The sequence below is a fragment of the Lemur catta genome, chromosome 7, assembly GCF_020740605.2.
Source record: "Lemur catta isolate mLemCat1 chromosome 7, mLemCat1.pri, whole genome shotgun sequence".
NCBI classification, from domain to species: Eukaryota; Metazoa; Chordata; class Mammalia; order Primates; family Lemuridae; genus Lemur; species Lemur catta.
The window spans coordinates 23,118,370-23,140,351 of record NC_059134.1 but is presented as its reverse complement, the minus strand read 5'-3'; the positions used below and the strand labels follow the sequence as shown (position 1 = coordinate 23,140,351).

Here is a 21,982-nt window from a genome sequence, read left to right as displayed (position 1 = left end):
TACTTGAGGTGTTAAATTAAGAGTGGTCTGTGTATGGCCTCAGCAAAGAAAAGCCAAAGATTACATGAATCAATATGTTTTTGGAAGACTAGATGAAATGCCCATGCCTTCCATTAGCAAACTGAGTTTTTCTCAATTTGACACTAAGAAAACAGATATCAACATTATACTCACCCTCTTACCATTTCCAGAGAACTAACTGACAAAGGTATACACAGTTCAGGACTCATACAAGTGAGAAACAGATTTTGGACTAATGGGGACTTTTACTAATATTCTGTCACTTAGCAAAGGCTTGCCTAAGAAATCATTCTCACCCTTTTTGATATCCCTTTAAATTTAAGTTTCTGTCGCACTTTATACAACACAATACAAACTTCTTCAGAATCAGTGTGAAGGAGCACTCTAGGTGATTTGTTAGCCTCTAAACAACATCAACTGATTAAATCAGGCTAATTAACACCTCATACACTTATCAACTCACATTTCATTAAATGCCATGCCCAACATGGTCCTAGAGACAAAGAGCAATGTGGAATTTTGAGATGCTTTGGCAGGTCTAAAGCACTTGCCAGCCTAAACCGTCTTACACTCAGCTCAGCTCCCTTCTCCCACGGATGGAACAGGCAAGCTCTCAGGCTCAGGATTCTTTTCCCAGTTTCGTTTCTTTTGCCCAAGGCCTCAAAGCAAAGATTCCATTTCTTTTCTGCCTTGTTTTCCTCTCCTTTTCTATTCTCAACCTCCAATTTCCTCTTTTTAAAATTATTCCCAGAATAAGTAACTTGCAATTAGTAGATACGGGCATGAAAATCCTTGAGGTTGAGGAACAGTATTAGAGAAGTCATGATGTACAAACTAGAATTTTGTATAAGAGGAATCTATGGTTGACAATAAAATTCTTTATTCTCAGTTTCTCAAACTGTCATATGTTTACCTAACCTCAGGTGTAATACATCAGCGTGCCCAGAGTTATGTGAAGCTATAGGCTAAATAGAATGGATCTTCCTAGAACATCAACTTTTTTCTCTGTTAAACTAAGTTAGTAATTTTAATATTAAAACAAATACAGATATGACATTGAGTAGAACACAAAATGTACACGATTTTTAAAGTTAAAACGTGATTAAAAATGTGTTTAAAGTGGGCCATTTCAAATTATGTAATCAATACCCCACACACCCTACCCTGCATGAGTTCATTCTCCTCTGCTATTAGGGAAACCGCAGTGGGAAAATCTGAGAAGCAATGTTTCTGCACTGGTAGCATAGCTATTGTGAAGTGAGCCCCTACAAACATAGAATTGTTCTTGATACTAGCAAAATGCAATCACTTTTCAAGACCAGTAAGACCTCACATATAACCTAAAACTCTGACAAAAATCTGCTCATTCAGTTGATAGATTTTTCAGAGACAGGGTCTTGCTCTGTTGCCCAGGCTAGTTGCAGTGGCATGATCACAGCTCACTGCCTCCTCGAACTCCTGGGTTCAAGCAATCCTCCTGCCTCAGTGTCCTGAGCAGTTGGGACTACAGGCACACACCACCACACCCAGCTAATTTTTAAAAAAAAATTTTGTAGAGGCAGGGTCTGCCTAGTATCCCAGGCTGGTCTTAAACTCCTGGCCTCAAGAGATCCTCCCACCTCAGCCTCCCAAAGTGCTGGGATTACGGGTGTGAGCCATAGTGCCCGGCCTTGAATTTTAACTTCAGAATTTTTTCATATAAAATAAATCAACTATGTACCTGAAACGCCTTTTGAATAAAGGTACATTAACTGTTCATTTGTAAAGTTCTAGTCTTGGGAATAAGATGCAGAAGAGATAGTTTTTCAAATTTTATTTCCCAAGGGTCAACATATATTAAGGTTATTTAGTGGCTTCTAGTTGAGGGTTACATGCCATTTCAGGATGAGTACACAAATTGAGATGTTAAAATTCCTAGGCTCTATTATGACCTAAATTCAGGACAGTCACAGTGGCCTGTCTGGGTCTCAATTTATTGACATGTCAACCTGGGAGGTGCACTAAATGATAAATAATGAATGTTAGGATCATGAAATAAAATTTGGATTAATATAAATACTGCATAACTATTTCCTACGACTAGTCAGAGACATTCTCAATCACCACACTATAGAAGTGTTCTCAAAAATCCAAGGTTTCCAACCTGGTTTTTCTATATGACGGTATCTCAGAATATTCTCACTGAGGATGAAAGGTCAACTGACTTATGAAATGTTTTAATTTCTCAATTTCAAAAAAAAAAAAAAAAACAGTCCAGCTCTCGCTACACTAAGGTCAAAAATTTCCACAGTACCTTAAATCCATGCACTCTGAAAATTCTTTCCAAAATATTGGCTTTTCTGTAGCTGTACTTCAGATCTTTGCTGTCTACTGATTGCCAACTAAAACAATAACACGGGAGTGGAAACTATCTCATGGAGACCATTCTGGGAGCCGACATTTAAAGAGAAAAGTTTCCAACTTTCTTAGGTTAAAAAAAAAAAAAAGTTTCCACAATTTTCAAAACATTCTCATAAAGTCTGAGTATTTGAAAAAACTTTTTCAGGGAGTAAGCCGGCTACATTTCAGTTTTTTCTTAGGCAATCTTTTTAAAATATAGAAATATCTCTACTTAATCCTTGGTGACAAGGGCATTAAAATTACTTTCAAATAGCAGTATATCAACCACTAAAAAATAAGACAACAGCATTTTTCTTTGACAGCTTAATATAATCCAACAATAAGAAAATTTGATTTTTCCATTTCTAAACATATCTTTGACTGGACCACATATTTGATCAGTTACCTGGTCCTAGAAATTCTTCTTTGCTTTATCTCTTACATTTGTTGCCCTTTTCTTCCTTTCCATGTCTACTGTCACCACCCTTATGCAGGATTTTACCATTTCACAGCCTTTAACTAGTCTTCTATTGCCTTCCTGTCCCTTTCCCCCAACTCCCATCTTTTTCCTTACCCATCCTGAATTTAGTTTATTGAGCCTATATTCAAATACTTCCACAATCTAGTGTAGACATCTACTCCTCCTGCCTTCTCAGGCATAACTCCCCTACTTGAGGTGTCCCTCTGCTAAGCTGCTTCACCTTTTTTGCAAACATGCCATGTGCATTCTACTGCTGCTCATGCAGCTCCAACTCAGCTGCCTACTGGAACCAAAATAAAACCCCACATCCTTACCATCCCATCTCTCTCACCCGAACCCCTTCTATCCCCCTTTTTATTGCCTCCAGCCATGCTGGCCTTCTCCTACCCCTCAAATACATTAAAGTCACCTCTCTCAGGCCTTTGCATTGCTCTTCCTTCTGCTTGGAAGGCTCTGACTATCCTGGTTAAAATACTGTCTTCTCCCACAAGTCATTCTATCACCTTACTCGATTTTATCTTTTTCACAGCCCTTATGAGAGCTTATTTGTTTGTGTTTACTGTCTATCTCCCCCCATCAGGGTGTTAGTTCCTGGGGACTATTTTATCTGCTGCTGTACCCAGTGCCTAGATCAGTGTCTGCACATAGCAGGTACTTTGTAAACATTTGCCGGAATTCTCCCCTCTCCACCTGTGTGTGTTATCATCCTTTAAGACTCTTCTTAAATGTCATGTCCTCAATAGGGTATTTATGTCCTCATCTGCACTGCCTAAACTTCAGATCAACAGAGCCATGGAGCTCCTGCTATAGAATAGGTATGTGCCAGGCAGTGGGAGTGAAACAAATAGGATATGGCTCAAGTCTCTGTGGAATTTATCATCTAATGGAATTTTACAAACTGAAGTGTTCTCTTCATCCTGGGAACTCCTGTGCTTATTAGAATGCACAATTAATGTGATAATGAATTATGTGCCTTATAACAAGTCTTCTATTGTATCGAGATATAATTTGGTAACTGTTAAACACACTATTACCCAAGGATGCAGGCTATATGCTGAAAGAACCATGTTGTGCCTTCTCAGTCCTTCATCTGCACCTCTGCAGATCCTCATACACCTGAGGTTAGAAAAGTGAAAAGTTAGAGGCCAAGAATCCTATTCTTTCCCCAGCACTGGGATTCTCTACATGAAAAAAAAAAAATTGTTTGGGTGTTCTTTATGAGAAATTCAAAGTTTTGGAAGGTTAAATGTGCCAGAATACGAAGGGATTTTAATGTGTTCTAATAAGCTATACTTACATGCCAAAAATGATTAAGTGATATATGTGAAAATGCTTTGTGAAGTACTTTATATATGTGCAAAGCATGATTTTGGTCTTACTTAACTTTTCAAAGGTCTAAACATTCACTGCCCAAATAGATTGTGAATTCTTAAGGGCTGGAGTCATGTTTCCCACTTCTTTTTTCTCTTCTGTGCCACCAGAGTAAGGAGCCTTTCTTAACAACAGTAAGATTCCCAGAGTACCACTACAAATTCTTAGTTCTAGACTGAGTAACTGTGCCTTTCAGAAATAAAATTCTTTATTCTGAAAATGATGAATGTTTATTCTGTATTACTACTGATAGAAACAACTTTTAAAAAATTCTACAGAAGACATATTTACTACTGCCATTAAGAAGAATTTTTAAATTCTAAAACCAGAAAGAAAACTACGTTATTCATGTCTCTAGAAATAGAACCAGAACAAAAATTCATAAACAAGAATTTAAATCATAAAACTACAGAATGATGGCTGTATCTTTTCTTTTTTGAGGTAGAATCTCACTATGTTGCCCAGGCTGGACTCAATCTCCTGGGCTCAAGTGAGCCTCCCGCCTGAGCCTCCCCAGTAGCTGGGACAACAGACATGTGCCACTGTGCTAAGCTGAATCTTATAATACCAATCCCTCACGTCTGGGAACACATATTCTCTCTGAGAGGGCTAGCACTAGCATGGGCATTTGTAATAGTGAGATTTTTTTATAGTATCAAATATAAACTGCCACATTAATTAATACAAAAAGTAAAAAATAATTATTGTACACACAAACATCCCCAGAACAATTTAGTCATCTTCTATATCAAACAGGATGCATGACTATCTTAAAACCACTTAGGTAAACATTGGCATAAGGAAAACATGAATTGCTTATGTATCCTAATCTAAATTTTTATTAGTTCCAAGTTAATTTGCTACTGTAACATAAAAAAGATTTATAATACTTTATTTTTTAAAAACGCCATTGAAAAGATCAGGGATCTGAAGATACTTTTAGCTTTCAGAATTAAAGTTGATTTCATTACCTTTCTGATCCTATCCTGTCAAAACCATCCAACCTACCTCTCCAAAATTAGTCATGTTCTAGTCAGCTTCAACTAGAAGCATTTCTCCCACTGGTCCATTAAGTTCAAAGACTTGGCAGGTGAAAGTGAGAATTCCATCTAATTTGCATGCAATAAAGGAAGTTCAGGCAATGACTGAGAAACTGAGTAACAATGCCATGTAAGAGAAAGAATGCATGAGCAAAGACAACGTTAGAAATTGTATCAGGCCACAAATTAGAAGTCATTTATTTTTTGTTTTGCTCTGAAAATAAATAATAAAAATGCAGACTTTGGGTTAATGAACTTAAAAATTTTGCCAAAGTATATGTGTTAACACAGAGAGAGAGCCTTAGGCTGGCTGCCAGCACCCCCAGGAGTCTGTAATTACACACTGGCAGGCAGAGGCTCTTATTGTAACTACTTGGATTTGTTTTAACTATTAATGACAAAAAGCATGTAAAAATCTTCTTACCCAATAGAGTTTCCAATTTCAATATCAATGACCTCTGCTTTTACTTTTGGTTTGTCAATACAAAAAACAAAGGCCATAGAAATTTTCCTTAACTAAATTAAAACGGTCCTAAATTCAAAATCAAGAACCAAGGAAGCATTATAAAAAGTTTACCCTGCAATGAGTGGAGGTAGAATAAAATGACGGAATACAAAGAGAGCCTTCTTTTAAGTCACTACTCTAATCAATAATCCAAAGATCCCTACAATGACATTTGTGGTAGGCTGAATAACAGGCCCCCAAATATATCTATGTCCTGCACCTCTGTTCTTGTGAACGTGTTGCCTTACATGGACTTTTGCAAACATGATTAAATTAAGAATCTTACAGTGGGGAGATTATACTGGATCAGCCAGGGAGACTCAATGTAATCAAAAGTGTCCTTATAAGAGGGAATGAGGGGGGATCAGAGTCAGGAGTAGGAGATGTGACATTGGCAGCAAGAGGTTGGAGTAAGGTGAGGAAGGGGCCTGGGCCAAGGAATGCAGGTGACCTCTAGAAGCTGAAAAGGGCAAGGAAACAGACGCTCTCTTCAGAGCCTCCAGAAGGAACCGGCCCTACCTATACCTTGATTTTAGTCCTGCAAAACTCATTTCAGACGTCTGACTTCCAGAACCACAAGCTAACAAATCTGTGTTATTTCAAGCCATTACATCTGTGGTGATTTATTACAACAAAAATAAGAAATTAATACATTTTATCATACTTTCAAAGACTATCAGGTTTAGTAGTAATTTAGGTTTAGTAATTTATTATTACTAATTTAATTGAAGCTACAAGAAATAATTACAAAAGAGGGTTTGAAACTGTCAGGCCTTTTCACGCCACCCACTTCTATAAGAATTGCCAGCATCTAGAGTACAAGTATTTTGGAGAAAATAAAACAGACCTAAGAGCAAAGGAAAAACATGATTTTATATATATATATATATATATATATATGTGTATATATATATATATAAAGCCTTTAATTCCTGCCTACTATGTAATGAATTAGTGCAAGATTCAAAGACCTTACAAACTATGTGAAAGTTCTAAACAAGAGTGCAGCCACCAGCCTAACCGAGATAAATAAAAAGCTAGGAGACAGCCAAGGATGGAAAAGTGAAGGAGCTTATCTACACAAAATAAACTGCCAGAAGAATCACCAGCCTGCCGGAAGGAAGGAAATCTTTAGACCTGCTTTAAACCTTGGCTTTTCAAGACAATCATATTCTAGCTATATTTCAGTTTTCTATAGGAGATGCCCTTCCTTTTATCCAGGAGATGGGGGACACACAATACGATACTGGAAACTGTCAGAAAACAAAAATGGCTTATCTTCCTACTTATAGTTTCTATATAGACTGTAGTCACTTTCTTCTATCAATAGGTGGTGAGCTTGCATTCATTAGGCAAAATGCTGATAGTTTACTAAAATTGAAGCATGAGCAGATCGAGGCAGTGAAAAGTTCTTTTTAGGCACTGTCAGATGAGCAGACTAGTGAAATGTGAGGAGACAAAAAGCCAGACTGCCTATAAGTCTCCATAAGATCTGTTCTCCCTAAATCACCATAACACTACAGCCTTTGGAATAACCTGCTCTATGTCAGCAGTGATGTAAATCAACTTTCTCAACTGAAGGTGAGAGGGTATACAATTTTAGCAATTTTCCTTTCCAATTTATTCTATATTTTATTCCTATTATTTAAAAAGGACTTGTCAACCAAAATAAAAGAATTTTAAATATCACCCTTTCCTTTCTTTCTTCCCAGACTAGTTCCAGCTAATACTACATAAAAAGTAAATATATTTTGAAAGCTTATCAATTTTCAGGCTATTTTTTAAAATCCTAAATTTTCCTTACTTTCACAATACTTCTTAATAGACAGACAGTTCCTTGCTTTAAGAACCCCAAAGGAAAAGCTCCTCTCTCCCTATTGCCACATCCTCAGCAAACTTCTCACCTGCTATTTTGATATTCAGATTGGCATCCAGAAGCAAATTTTCAGCTTTTAAATCACGATGAACAATGTTCCGACAGTGACAAAAATAGACGGCTGTGACGATCTGTTTGAACTTCCGACGGGCCTCCTTTTCTGCCATTCTACCATGGGCCACCAGGTGGTCTGTGTTGAAGAAGAATACAGTCAGTTCTCGTTTTGGACACTGGTGTAATTTCAAAAGGTAGACTTGAGGAGGGATGCAAAGGAACCCCAGCAAATGAATAACTCAAAGAAGAGAAACAAAAAAAGAACAATAAACTTACAGTCCTGGTTTGTATCTATTATATAAAAACTCATTTGTAGTAAGTGTACAAGCTATTTTAAGTATAAACCCTGTTATGCATAAGTATGCTCAAGAATATACTTGTACTACCATAATAAAAAAAGAGTTCTGAGGGTTACAATGATATTTTTCAAGAATCATAGCATGCAACACCTTCCTTTTTTTTTTTCATATCCTTATTGCAAGGGATTACATGTGCACAAGCAAACACACCCATGAAGATCAGTATCGGAAATATTTCCTGTGTTAAAGGGTAAGTCAAAAAGCAAGCTCCCAATAATCAATCATTTCAGGAAAGAGTAGATAGAAATTAGTCATTGCTAAGGGGGAAAACTGCTTTCTTTATATAGGATTCTGTTTAGGCTAATATCTCTTCTAATTTCTCTAAGTTTAAAAATTTGATATAAAAACACACTTACTTGGCACTGTTTTCTAGAACGCATAGCAATATGCCTACATTTTTATATCTGTATTTATTGGGCTTACCAAATGTTTTTAAAACTATGTTAATTTTTACAGATTACGTCAATCAAAAACCAAGTGAAGTTTCTACCAACTTAAATGAAATCATTTCACTGGCTAAGGTATATCAAAAGAATTTACATGTGATAAACTATCATACCATAAATCAAGCTATGCTTGACATTTTAAAATGATTTAAAAAAAACAAAAATGATTTGATCGATTAGTAAGTTCTTTGAGAACTTTCCAGTAATGGTAGTAGGTTTATACTGAACCAACAACATAGATGTCTTTGACCCAGTTCTTCAACAAACCAACACCACATACAAGTCATAACAGCTGATGGGATTAGAAATGTTAGCTATGATACAGTATGTTCTGTTTGAAATTTCTAATAGTCTCATCAGTGGTGTCTTTTAATCAACTGATCTAGCTGGGAAAAGGACATCCTAAGGTAGTAAGAAAGTGAAAAATTAGACAATAATAAGTGTGCTATTGTTTGTTTATCAGTAGCAGTTTTGGTAAGAATACTCAATTGTTTTGGTGACATCTCACTCACCCAGAGGACCAGTCAGGTATATCCTTTCTTTAGCACAAAAAGGAAGTTCAGGGTAAAACATATTTATTAGCAATGACTGCCAAGACTGAGAGCCTGGGGCAAGAAATGGCAGGCAGAGGGTGAAGAATGGGAGTTGGATAATGACCCATCCACATAGCAGATTTTGAAATAATTCAAACTGCATTTTGACCACAAGAACATAAAATTCCGGAGAGCAAATACTATAGCAACTTTAAGAACATTTCTTATAAGTAGATAATTTAAATGATTAAGAAAGTTCCCCCCAAAGGAATTATTATAATTTTTGTTTACCACGCACAAGATCTTTGAAGTATTTCCCTCAAACACAATCATTGTTATAGCCAAGATTACCAATTTAATAGAAAAAAGGAAAAAGTAAGTCTTCAGCTTAGATGTTAAAAGGACTAGAATACAGCTTTCTATGGGAGTTTAGAGGTGGTGATAAATGAGCTCACACTCTGGTGTGTTTAGGTTTCTGGTGAGATCTGTCATATCAACTTTAAACAACACCAAGTCCCTAACTACAGATAGTAACTTAACATAAGCTGTTAAAAAACTAGACATCCATCAGAGGTAGAACGCTATGTTTTATTTTAAGAGGCCATTCTCTAACAGTACCTGCTCCTTTGACCCCCTAGTTCTCTTAACCCAAGGCCTAATTATTCTAATAACATGTTTTAGTTGCTAAACTTTGTCTAATTAAAGAGCTTTGAAGAGACAGCTATTCTTGAGAAACATAAAAATAAACCTTCATGAAGGTTTACCATCAGAAGCTCATTTGGCCAAGCCACCCATTAATTAAAGTGCCCAAGAGACATTCGTCTGGCAGTAAATACTAATTACCAGAACACATCAAAGCACTTCTTAAATACGGCAGAATGGTTAATTTTGTGATTTTCAAAATAAGTGATTTTCTTTTATTAAGAAACTCTTTATAAATTTCTAAGTACCTTGTTTTCTTAAAGTGATTGGAAAGTTCTCAAAATTGTTACACAGGCCAGGAGCTGGTGGAATACAACCTAGTTCTGTTTTATAACTACAATGACACATTGGTTGTCCTTGGACAAACAATTTACACTGCCAATACTCCCACTTCTTTATCTACGAAACAGAAGTAAACTCTCTTGTATAGCCAAAGAAAGAATGGCATATTTGGGAATAAACATGTACTTTGATTAAGAGTTATAATATATGACAAAACTTTAACTTTCAAAGATGTTTAAGAAGACATTTTTTAAAAGGTCCATTCAGTACTATACAGGAAATATTTAAGCATTTGCTTAATGGATCACAAAGTTCCTCAGGATTCTGTAATACTTAAAGGTGATTATACATCAAATGTCACTGTTAACGGTTCTTGTTAAAAGGTATTTGTGATAGTGCACTGAATAAAACAGCTTGAACTATAATACTTTTCCCAAGCTCACCTTCAGTATTTCTACAGTTATAGATGCAAAGAAGATATACACATCACTTTAAAAGAAAAAAGTATGAGCTGCAAACATTAGATGTTTATTCCTAGGCATTGTGTTTGCTGTTCAAGCCTTCTCCTCTTTGGGAACATAGTGCTCTTCTCCACATACAGGTCCCTCTTGGTGGCTCAATCTCATTCAGATCTTAGCCATTGCTTTTATTTTTGCCCATCTTATCCTCCTCCCCCACCTCCCACCTCTTGGTTTGCTTTCAGTGTAAACCTATGAGATCTAGTGGGTGTGCCAGGAAGCCAGTGGCCTGCAGTGGTTTTTAGTCCCTGCTAAAAATCGCTTTTCAGCTGCCCACTGACAAATGGCTGCTTTATATTTGTATATGCTCTATAAGCAGGCAGCAAAAATTCTTCAAGTTCAAATGTGGTATTGAACTTTCAGTGAAGAAATTCAGAGTAGTAACTCAGCCTGGACTGAACATGTAGTCACAGCATTTGAATAAATACCGGAGTACTTTCAGAACGCAAATGAAACAAAATGGCTCCTGAATCTACTCACTATTCAAGCTAAAATATATTTTGAATCCTGTCAGGATAAATTCCAGTTGCGAGGAACTCTAAAGAGTTGTTCTGCTTCTTCCAGGCAATTCAGTGAGCTAGGCTTCCTAAATACCAGGCTACAAATACCACCCATATCCTCAGTCCCAATCACCCCCCAGGGTAGCTAAGATCCTAGCTTCTGGTATTTCTAGATTCCTGACATCCCCCCACCACCAATCCACCCCCTCCCAATCTAAACAAACTCAATTAGACACTACAAAACGTTCTTTTTCACCATAAACTAACGACTTATCTATTTAGTTGCCATTTTAGGTCTAGGGCAAATTTAAAGTTTTCTTTTACAACTTCATGCCAGTAATCTAAACCAGACAGGGATGATGAGGTAACTCTTGGTTAAAGAGAAAAAAAATGGTTCATCTGTTTCAAGCTCTTATCAAAAGAGTCTCAGTTCTCTTTCTCACTTTCCAATTACCTTAAATGACTTGGCATTGGACTTCTTTCATCTTTTTTTATCTGCTATTCCTCACAAAATGAAAAGAAGTTAGTGATACTAAGGGATTTATATGCCCTATGAGAAGTTATATTATCAGAAGTATAGGGAATGAATTCTGAAGTTTCAAAAGTATCAGAGCACCAGCATGCAGTCTGCTTCACAATTCACTGTTTGTAATTTTGTCCCAATCTTACTAGGGAAGAAATATCTGGTGGTACATTTAGGTTCTAACCTTTCAAAGAGCAAAAACACACATAAGCCAGTCTTAGCTTCCCTAGACTAGCTTCACTGGAGTGTCAGTGGTATACCACTAATGGGATAGTGGTGGGAAGCCAACATTTCTTAAAATAAGTCACTTTTCCACTCTCAACATACAGAGTCTCCATTTGTCTAAGTCTACGACCCGTAGCTGATGCAAAACACTAGCTGAAAATGAACATACCCTGACAACAGGTCAAGAAACAGGGCAGAAAATTCACATTTCTCATGATGAAGAATGAACCCAGCCTAGAAAGAGGAAAAAGCAGCATGTGTGCTAATCTCAGGCGACTACCTGAAAAACTTTCCGCCAGTTCCAAGCCAACCACAGCTAGCAGTTCTTTGCTTTTGTACTGAGTTCTATCATTTCTTCTTCCTACACCCATGGAAACGACTTCCTGTTTATCAAACAAATGCTTCTTTCCAAAAGAGCCAGGGCGAGGCCAAGACAATTCAGCTACCTGTGAACAGGTTAACAAGAGTGCACTCACTTTAATATCCTATTATACTTGAACTCATAAGGCCGGGCTGCCACTGGAGAGAGGAAGAGGGTTTGTCATTTTGTTTTCCTTGCCAAGAATCCAACTACCTCATTCCAGGCTTTTTGACTTGTTGCTGCTTCTTGTTACTCTCTCTTATCTTCGTTCTTCTAGTTGTTTAGGCCAAAAACTTTTTTGTCATCTTTCATCTCCTCTCATACCCCACATTCAATCCATCAGCAAATTCTATTAACGTTGCCTTCAAAACATACCTAGAATTCAACTATTCCTCACCCCTGCCTCTACCCCACTCTAGTGCCACTAACCTAATCCAATAGCCATTTCTCTTCCGGATTATTGCAATAACCTCCTAGTATCACTCCTACCTACTGTCCCTGATTCTGCCTTTCGCCCCCTGCATCTGCTCTCAAAAGAGCAGCCAGAATAATAATCCTTTTTTAAAAAACCTTTTATTTTGAAATATTTACAGATTCACCAGAAGTTGCAAAGATAATACAGAGAGGTCCCGTGTACCCTGTACCCAGTTTCCCCCAGTGGTTAAAACTTACACATTTAAGAATGAAATCAAACCCAGACTCTGACATGGGCACAAAAGTTCTATGTCATTTTATCACATGTGTAGATATGTGGAACCACTGCAAACAAGAGTTTAGAACTGTTTAGAGTTACTCATTACTGAGTATTCCCGCATGTACACATGCACACGTAAATAAACCTTGCCTTTTCCCCAGAAATATTCCATTACCACAAAGATCTAAGCTTATCCCCTTTATGGTCATGCTTGTTCACCCCTCCTCTCATCCCTAACTCCTGGAAACTACTGATCTGTTTTCCACTTATATAATTGTGTCATTTTGAGAATGTTATATAAATGGAAACATACAAAAAGGTAACCTTTTGAGATTGGCTTTTTTCACTCACCATGTGTCTTTAAGATCCAAGTTTTTGTGTATATCCATCATTTGTTCCTTTTTATTGCCAAGTAGTATAACATGGTATAGATGTACAATAGTTCGCATAACCATTCACCTACTGAAGGATATTTTTGTTGTTTCCAGGTTTTTTGGCTATTACAAAAAAAGCTGCTATGAACAATTACGTACAGGATTTTGTATGAACATAAGTTTGCATTTCTATGTAGCCAGGGTAAGTCTTTTAAATCTTATATTAGATCATGTCATTTTTCTGTTAAATTCTCTGGATTCGCAGCTCATGACTTCTGAGTGTTACTGGCTCATGCATTCTACCACAGCCACATACCTCTCCTTGCTATTTCTCAAACACAACAGAAATACTCTCACCTCAGGGCCTCTGTTCTTTCCATTCTTTCTACCTGAAATGCTCTTCCCCCAGATATCTGCATGATCTTTTATAAAAAACACAGGCTTCTCAGCCAGGCCTTCCCAACCACCCTATCTCTACTGCCAATCCTCTCCTGGTATTTCAATTTCATATGTTCAAATTACACATTCTTCCTATTTAGTTTGTGTATTGTCTGTTTCCCCGACTAGCTCCATGAGGACAGGGATTTTCATCTATTTTGTACACTACTGTCTAAAAATATCTGGCAGATATTAGGCACTTAATAAATATTTATTAAAACAATAAAAGATGACTGCATAAAATCCTATCCTGGCTTCTTAAAACTATTTTCTGAACCTTGGCTTTTATTAGCAAAATGAATATGCCTTTTTGGATTACATGGGGAGACTCATATCCATTAAGGTGAGCAATGACATTTAACACTCACCTTAATGAATATTATGATTAAAAATATCTTTATTATTCTAATAGTTTCTCTTTGCCAGGGAAACTACATTTTCCAAAAAGGGTTAAAAAAAAAAAAGTTCAGAGAACCCTCAGGAAAAATATTAATATAGGAGCCAGGCAAAAATATCCCTTTGGGACTTACATATACTCAATATAGCAAAAATATTTGCCTCATTCTCTCGACATTTATTTTTACGGCATGGTAGAAGTGACAGGATGATCAGACAACTATGAATAACTGTTTTGCAGTTAAGTAAGATTAAAGCATGGGTGGCTTTCTCATACATCTCAACCAGGTTACAAACATAAATGCTCCTCATGTCTGATATTAAGATGATAAGACAAAAAATGGAGAATAATGAATGGGAAATTAATTGGGGAAGGAAATGAAAGTCAATTGTTTTGATTCAGAGTAACTAAATTTCGGTGGTGTGGTTATTTGCTTCTGTTAGGAAAGCTTTAGAAAACAGCTAGTTTTATATCCAAAGGGAGTAAGTAATTTAGTGGGAAAATAGTTTAGTTGTAAAGATATAAAGAATGTTGAGGATTAAGTAAAAACATTAAAAAAAAAAAAACACCCCAAAAGCCACAACAAACTAGTATATAGCAGCGTGTTCAAATGAATTTGTTAGTGTTCTTGAACATCTATGAGGTCTCAAGATAAAATAACTTACCTGAAACACTTAATACAATTATCTGGTACCTACCCAATAGTTATGAAATTCAGTCTTTCTCATCCCCTGCCCTAATAGTTTCTGGGTGACCCATGGCATGAATAAATAGCTTTGCAAGAAGTTCTGGGTTCCATACCATTGGGAAATGTTATTCTAAGGCACTGAGAATGTTCATAATAAATCATACACATTTCAACAGACTCCTCTTAAATTAGTAATTTGTTTTAAATGTCCATGAGTTCTGCCTGGTATTCAGGAAACCTTACTTGATAAAGTGCTGGATTTACGACTTCATGGTCTCAAATAGGAAGTTTAGGAATATATATCTAAAGAAATCATATTGTGGAAGTTTTAAATTATGAGTTTAGTGGTTTATAAAACTAACCAATTTCTCAATTCTGTTTGTAACATTAAACAGACCCACATTGTCATTGCTGCGCCTTTATAATATAGTGCTGAATAGTATGCAATAATCTCAGTAAATCAACTGAGTAACAAATGCTCATTAAATAATCATTTATTGAAGCCTATCACATTGCTTAGAATTCATAATCTTCAATGCCTTTCTCTATACAGTTATACAGAAAACAAAAAGGTGTTTCCCCCATGTCAAAAACTCAACTAAAATATGTTATAGAATAACATGCAAATTACATGCTTTACTTCATTATATTTCCTTGTGATACAATGAAATACATTTAGTGAGTGCCTACTACATGTGAAACACTGAATTAAACAAGGAAGAACACAGATGAGTAAGATTTAAAGGCTATAATCTGTAATCTAGTGACATTCTTTCATTTACTTAGACTTTTATTCTACTGAACTGATCAACAGATATTTATGGAACATGTATTACCTGTGGGCACTATTCTAAATATTAGAGATTAAGCAGAAATCAAAAATGACAAAGTCTTTACTCCCATGACACATTTTATCTTAGGGAGCTGAGACAATAAGCAAATGAATGAACTAATGAATGAATGTATCAGTTGGTGATAAGAACCAAAAAGAAAAATAAAGCAAGAAAGGGACTAGAGTAGTGGGCCAGTAGGAAGAATGAGATTTTATACAGCATGGCTAGCAAAGACCTCTCTAATGTGGTAACATTTGATAAGAGACTTGAAAGAAATGAGAGAGAGAGCTACGTGAGTATCCAGGAAAAGAGCATTTCAGGAAAAAAACCCACAGAATATATGAAGGCCTTCAAGTAAGAACATACTGACAAGAAAGAGATGCCAAAGTGAGGAGGCGGACAGCGCTAGGAGCTGTGGTCGGAGAGGCAGCTGAGACCAGATTATACAGAATTTTACAGCCCATAGTAGAAACTATAGATTTATTACAAATAGATGCGAAAGCCAATAAAAGTAGCTAAGTGGTGAGATCCCACCTGTATTTGTAAAGATTTTTTTTTTTTTTTTTTTTTTTCAGCTAGAATAGGGGAGTCAGAGCAAGATTCAGAGAGACTGGTTAAAGGATAATGCAGCAATCCTAGCAAGACACCCTTATGGCTCTGACCAGATTGGTAGTGGTGGAGGTGGTGCTCAGCGATTGAATTCAGCACACGCAGTCGGTCCCTTGTATCTGTGGGTTGCGCATCTGCATCCATGGTTTCAAGCAACCATGACTGAAAATATTCAAGAAAAAACCCAGATGGCTGTGTCTGTACTAAACATGTACAGACTTTTGTCCTGTCGTTACTCCCTAAACAATACGGTATAACAACTACTTACATAGCATTTACATTGTATTCGGTATTAAAAGTAATCTAGAAATGATTTAAAGTATATGGGAGGATGCAAATACTATACCGTTTTATATGAGAGACTTGAGCATCCATGGATTTTGGTATCCACAGGGGTCCTGAAACCAATCTCCCACGCATACGGGGGGATGCCTATATTCTGAAAGTACAGTCACCAAGATTTACTGATGGATTTCACATGAGGTACAAGAGGAAAAAAGAAATCAAGTACGATTCTATGAAGGTTTTTGGTGTGAATAACTTGATGAATGGATTTGCCATTATTGAGAAGGGGAAGACTGATGAAAACAGTAAGTTGGTAAGTGGAAATCAAGACTTCAGTTTTGGATGTTAAGATTGAAATGCCTAATTAGACATCCAAATGTAGATATCAAGTAAACAGCTGGATATACAAATTCAGAGTTTAGGGGAACGGTTATGATGGAGATTTAAATTTTGAGAGTCAATAGCTTAATGGATCCCAGAAAAGATGTCCAAGGACTAAACCCAGGAGTACTCCGAAATTTAGATGTCACGAACATGAGGGGGATCTGGTGAAACAACTAACAGAAGAAAAACAACAGGTCAAAAGACTAGAATTTAAATTACCTAGTCTAGTTTGAGAGTAAATGACAGACTTAGAAATGCAATAAATACACACATGCATACTACAAGAAGTGCTATACAAGAGGTATGTTCAAAGTGAAGAAGAAAAAGACAATTAAGTATCTGGCAAAATCAGAGCACAGTTCACAGAGGGAATAACATTTGAGATGGGTCACAAAATCAGGGGCAAATAGGGCAAAGACGAGGAGGTAGCAGGGCTTTTATATCTGTGTCCTGACCCCTTCTGTTTCATAGGGCCACATCTTAGAATTGTCTTTGCTTTTTTTTTTTTTGAGACAGAGTCTCACTCTGTTGCCCTGGCTAGAGTGCAGTGGTGTCACCATAGCTCACTGCAACCTCAAACTCCTGAGCTCAAGTGATCCTCCCGCCTCAACCTCTCTAGTAGCTGGGACTACAGGCACACACCACCACACTCAGCTAATGTTTTCTATTTTTAGTAGAGACAGGGTCTCGCTCTTGCTCAGGCTGGTCTTGAACTCCTGAGCTCCAGCGATCCTCCCGCCTCAGCCTCCAAAAGTGCTAGGATTACAGGCGTGAGCCACCATGCCCAGCCCCAGAATTGTATTTGTTTGACATTATTCTACCTCTGAAATTCTAAACTCTAACAGGATACTCCCCCAACTTTTATCATAACCTTTTAGATCAGCACTGTCAAATAAAAATACAATGTGAGCCATTTATATAATGTAAGATCTTGTAGCAATCACATTAAAAAGTAAAACAAATTACTCATTTTCAAATTTTAATAACTTATTTAACTCAATACATCAAAAAATCACTTCAACATGTAAACAATATAAAAATTAGCTATGAGATAGGTTACCTTCTTTTTTTCATACTACATCTTCAAAAAGCCAGTGTATCTTATATTTACTGCATATCACAACTCAGATGCTAAATTGTCTATAGCCAAGGTGAAATGTAGTTTTACCAAAATAAGGGTTGTGTTCAATAGAAAAATGTTTTATACTGTGTATAGTGAAGAATTTGGCCTTACCCAAAGAGAAGGTCTGGCCTTCCTTGGCTTCTAAGAGGCAATGAGTTTCTGGTCTTTTGATTGTTATGACTGTTAGGAGTGTCTTTGTCCACCCGGGAGCCTCGGGTGATGCCAGAGAGTCTAACAGTGCAAATGAGGGTGGGACTTGCAACACCCATATAGTCTTAGGGTAGAGGCTTAGCTACACTAGAAATATCAACAATGTGACTTAGTTTGTGGGCTTTGGGTCATCAGTATCAGTTGACCTGGACACAGAGATAAACCATGTGGGCAATCAATCAATCAATCAGGCTTATATAAAATAAAAACACTGAATACAGGCACTCTGCTGAGCTTTCCTGATGGGCAGTACTCTGTGCACACTGTCACACATCAATACCATGACAGTAATACATCCTGTCTCCACAGGGAGAGGACAAGAAAAGCTCTGCATTTGGGACTTCTGGACTCTGTGCTTCTTCCCTCAGCTGATTTAAACCTGTATCTTTCCCCTGTAATAAACTGTAATTGTGAGTATATTAGCTTTTAGTGAGTTCTGTGAGCCTTTCCAGCAATTTATCAAACTTGAGGGTGGTTTGGGGAATTTCCCAAACGTGCAGTTGGTGCCAGAGTGAGAGTGATCTTGGAGACCATGCTCTCTAACGTTGTAGTTGGCTAACTCTCGCAGTTGGCTTAAAACTCTTACACAATAGCTCAGTTTTTACATTTAAACATAAATTAAATTAAATTCAAAATTCAGTTCCTCAGTTGCACTAGCTACATTTCAAATGTGCAACAGCAACATGTGGCGAGTGGCTACAGTATCAGGCAGGGTAGTTTTAGACTTTTATGTCTCCAGCACTCTCATGCCCAACACACTTGCTTTCAACTTGTCTTGCACATGTCTTGTAATCTCCAAACACCGGATCAGTCCAATTGTCTGTCTTATCATTGATTGCCCCATGAGCCTTGTTGGCGGGTGGGGGGATCATTCAATCTTATATAATGGAATAACATGCTATGGTTTCCTATCTAGGGCCTTTCATTAACTCTATTAGCCCTAATCACTCCTTCTCTTGTTCCTCCCAGCAGCTAATTTCACTTTCTCCACCCTGATCCAGGTCTCAACTCTCTCACCCTTAACTTTCAGCTGATGACTCCTACTCCAAATAGAAAATTAGACAAAAGGCACGAAATATCTTACTTCATATTCTTCTACCTAAAAAAATTACCTACACCCACATGCATTTTTTACCTTCTGTCCTTCTTGTGCAAGGCCAATTCCTGGCAACTGTGCTCATAGCTCAATCACTTCCCATTCCTCAGGGATCTTCTTGTTCAGGTTATGTTTTCCACATCAATTATTGTTAAACTCATCTTCCTCACTGCTGCATCTTCAACTTCAATGTATAATCAAGTCTCATATCTAAACAAATCAAAATACAACAAAACCCTCCTTGTTCTTTGTCAAGTACCAAGAGGGTTTGAGATTTTGCCATACTTGTGAGCTAACGATTCAACCTGCCACAACTGCATGAATGCTGGGAGAATACACAAGACCCCCTAAGTCAGAGACAAAGGACATTGTTACTTAGGATACAGCAAGCAGCATGAGCATTAACATGCTTTAGTTCTCCAAACCCTAATTCTCACAGGGCAACGCAAAGACGACCAGGTGATACCTGCACACACCACTAGGTGCATTATAGGAGAGGAACCCTGAGCTTAGAGAACTCAAATCTTCTATTAATATAATGGGCAAAAAACAGACCTATCTTTGAGCTCTGGAAGGAGATATTATCTCTTATCTGCCAAGGCTGCTCACTATGCAAACATCTTGAAAAAGACAGTCTAGAACAAAAGCAGTCAGTGCCTTGCTCAAAAGACATTAATAAATGTGAGATACCCATGGAGAATTCTCTTCCAACAACCCAGCTTCCTATTCAAACTACTGTTTGTTCCCTTGTTGTCTTGACAGCTATGTTTCTCACAATACTAGCCTTACCCAACGCCTCCACTTCTTTAACATCTCTCACCTCCACCATTTCCTTGACACTTCTCTGGCCAAAGTCACAAATCATGTCCTAGTTGCCAATTGCTAGTCTTTATTTTGACCTCTTTGTAGCATCTAAAGTCTTCATCTTTTTCTTCCAAAGCTCTCTCATCTTTAGCTTCCACAAACGTTCTACTTTTGATTCTTCTATTATTTCGACTATTCCTTCTTAGCATCTTTTGCTAAGCCTCCTGTCTCTGACTGTTTTTTAAATACTCATTTTTCCCTCAACCTTCTCACTCTTCTCTATACTGCCCTCGACTGATCGTCTACACTTCCTTGGTTTAAAATGCCACCTATATGTTAGTAACTACTGATGTTTTATGTTCACCCAAACTTATCCCAAACTCCAAAACTATACATTGAATTATTTCCTATATATCTCTAGCTGAACAGCCTACAGACACCTAAAATACCATAGGCTATTCTCATTCCCCATCCACACATCTCCCCAAATTTCTCATTTCCCCTCCTTAAACCTCTATTCCTTTAATTTCCTATCTCTAATGGTAGCACCATGATCAATCCAATAACCCAGGTGAGAAAATTGATAGTTACCCTAAATAAGAGACTGGGAAACTATGGGCCTATGGGCCAAAATTCAGTCTACTGTCTGATTTTTTTTTTTTTTTTTTTTCTTTTTGAGACAGAGTGTCGCTTTGTTGCCCTGGCTAGAGTGAGTGCCGTGGCACCAGCCTAGCTCACAGCAACCTCACACTCCTGGGCTGAAGCGATCCTACTGCCTCAGCCTTCCCAGTAGCTGGGACTACAGGCATGTGCCACCATGCCCGGCTAATTTTTCTATATATATTTTAGTTGGCCAGATAATTTCTTTCTAATTTTAGTAGAGACGGGGGTCTCGCTCTTGCTCAGGCTGGTCTCGAACTCCTGACCTCGAGTGATCCACCCACCTTGGCCTCCCAGAGTGCTAGGATTACAGGCGTGAGCCACCGTGCCTGGCCTTACTGTCTGATTTTTTTATACCACTTTTATTTAGATATAATTCATATACTGTCTAAGTTCACCATTTTAAAGTGTAGAATTTGGTGGTTTCTGTATACTATACTAAAAGTATATATACAGAGTGCTGCCTATTTCTGTAAATAAGGTTTCACTGGAACACAGTCACAATATTTGTTTATATATTGTCTATGGCTACTTTTAAATTTTTTTGGTGGGGGGAGCAACGCCAAAGTTGAATAGACACTGTATGGCTTGCAAAGCCTCAAATATTTACTATCTGGGTCTTTACAAAAAAATCTTTGCTAATCTATATCCTAGGTTGCCTAAGCTCTTTTAGACCCTATATTCAATCTATTACTAAATCCTATAATATTACACTTCTTAAATAATAGTAACTACCAGTGAGAGTTTACTATGTGCCAGGCAATATTCGTTCTAAGCATTTTTCTTTCTCAAAAATTTGTTTCTAATGGAGATATAATTCACATGACATAAAACTCACCATTTTAGAGCACACACTTCAGTGGTTTCAATATATTAACAATGTCGTGCAACCATCACTACTAATTCTACAGTATTTTCATCACCCCCTCCCAAAAATCCTGTACCAATTAGCAGTTAGTCCTGGTTCTCCCCACACCATCGCCCGGCAACCATGAAACTACTTTCTGTCTCTATAGATTTATCTTTTCGGGATTTTGCAAGCAGAATGTGGTGGCTCATGCCTGTAATTCCAGCACTTTGGGAGGCCAAGGGAGGAGGCCAAGAGTTCAAGACCAGCCTGGACAACACAGCAAGACACTGTCTGCACAAAAAATAATAATTGAAAAAGGAAAAGAGAACAAAATAAATGGAATCATACAATATATGGCCTT

At 37.3% G+C, this 21,982-nt stretch overlaps 1 protein-coding gene across 7 annotated transcripts in view; it reads right to left on the bottom strand.

Moving 5' to 3' along the window:
- SIK3 (SIK family kinase 3) overlaps positions 1–21,982 on the bottom strand; it is a 231,255-nt gene that overhangs the window by 64,767 nt on the left and 144,506 nt on the right. For all 7 annotated transcript variants that reach the window (XM_045556413.1, XM_045556417.1, XM_045556414.1 and 4 more), the window contains exon 4: positions 7,702–7,863. In XM_045556413.1, the coding sequence (XP_045412369.1) occupies positions 7,702–7,863 (162 nt within the window). The remainder of the gene's footprint in view (positions 1–7,701; positions 7,864–21,982) is intronic.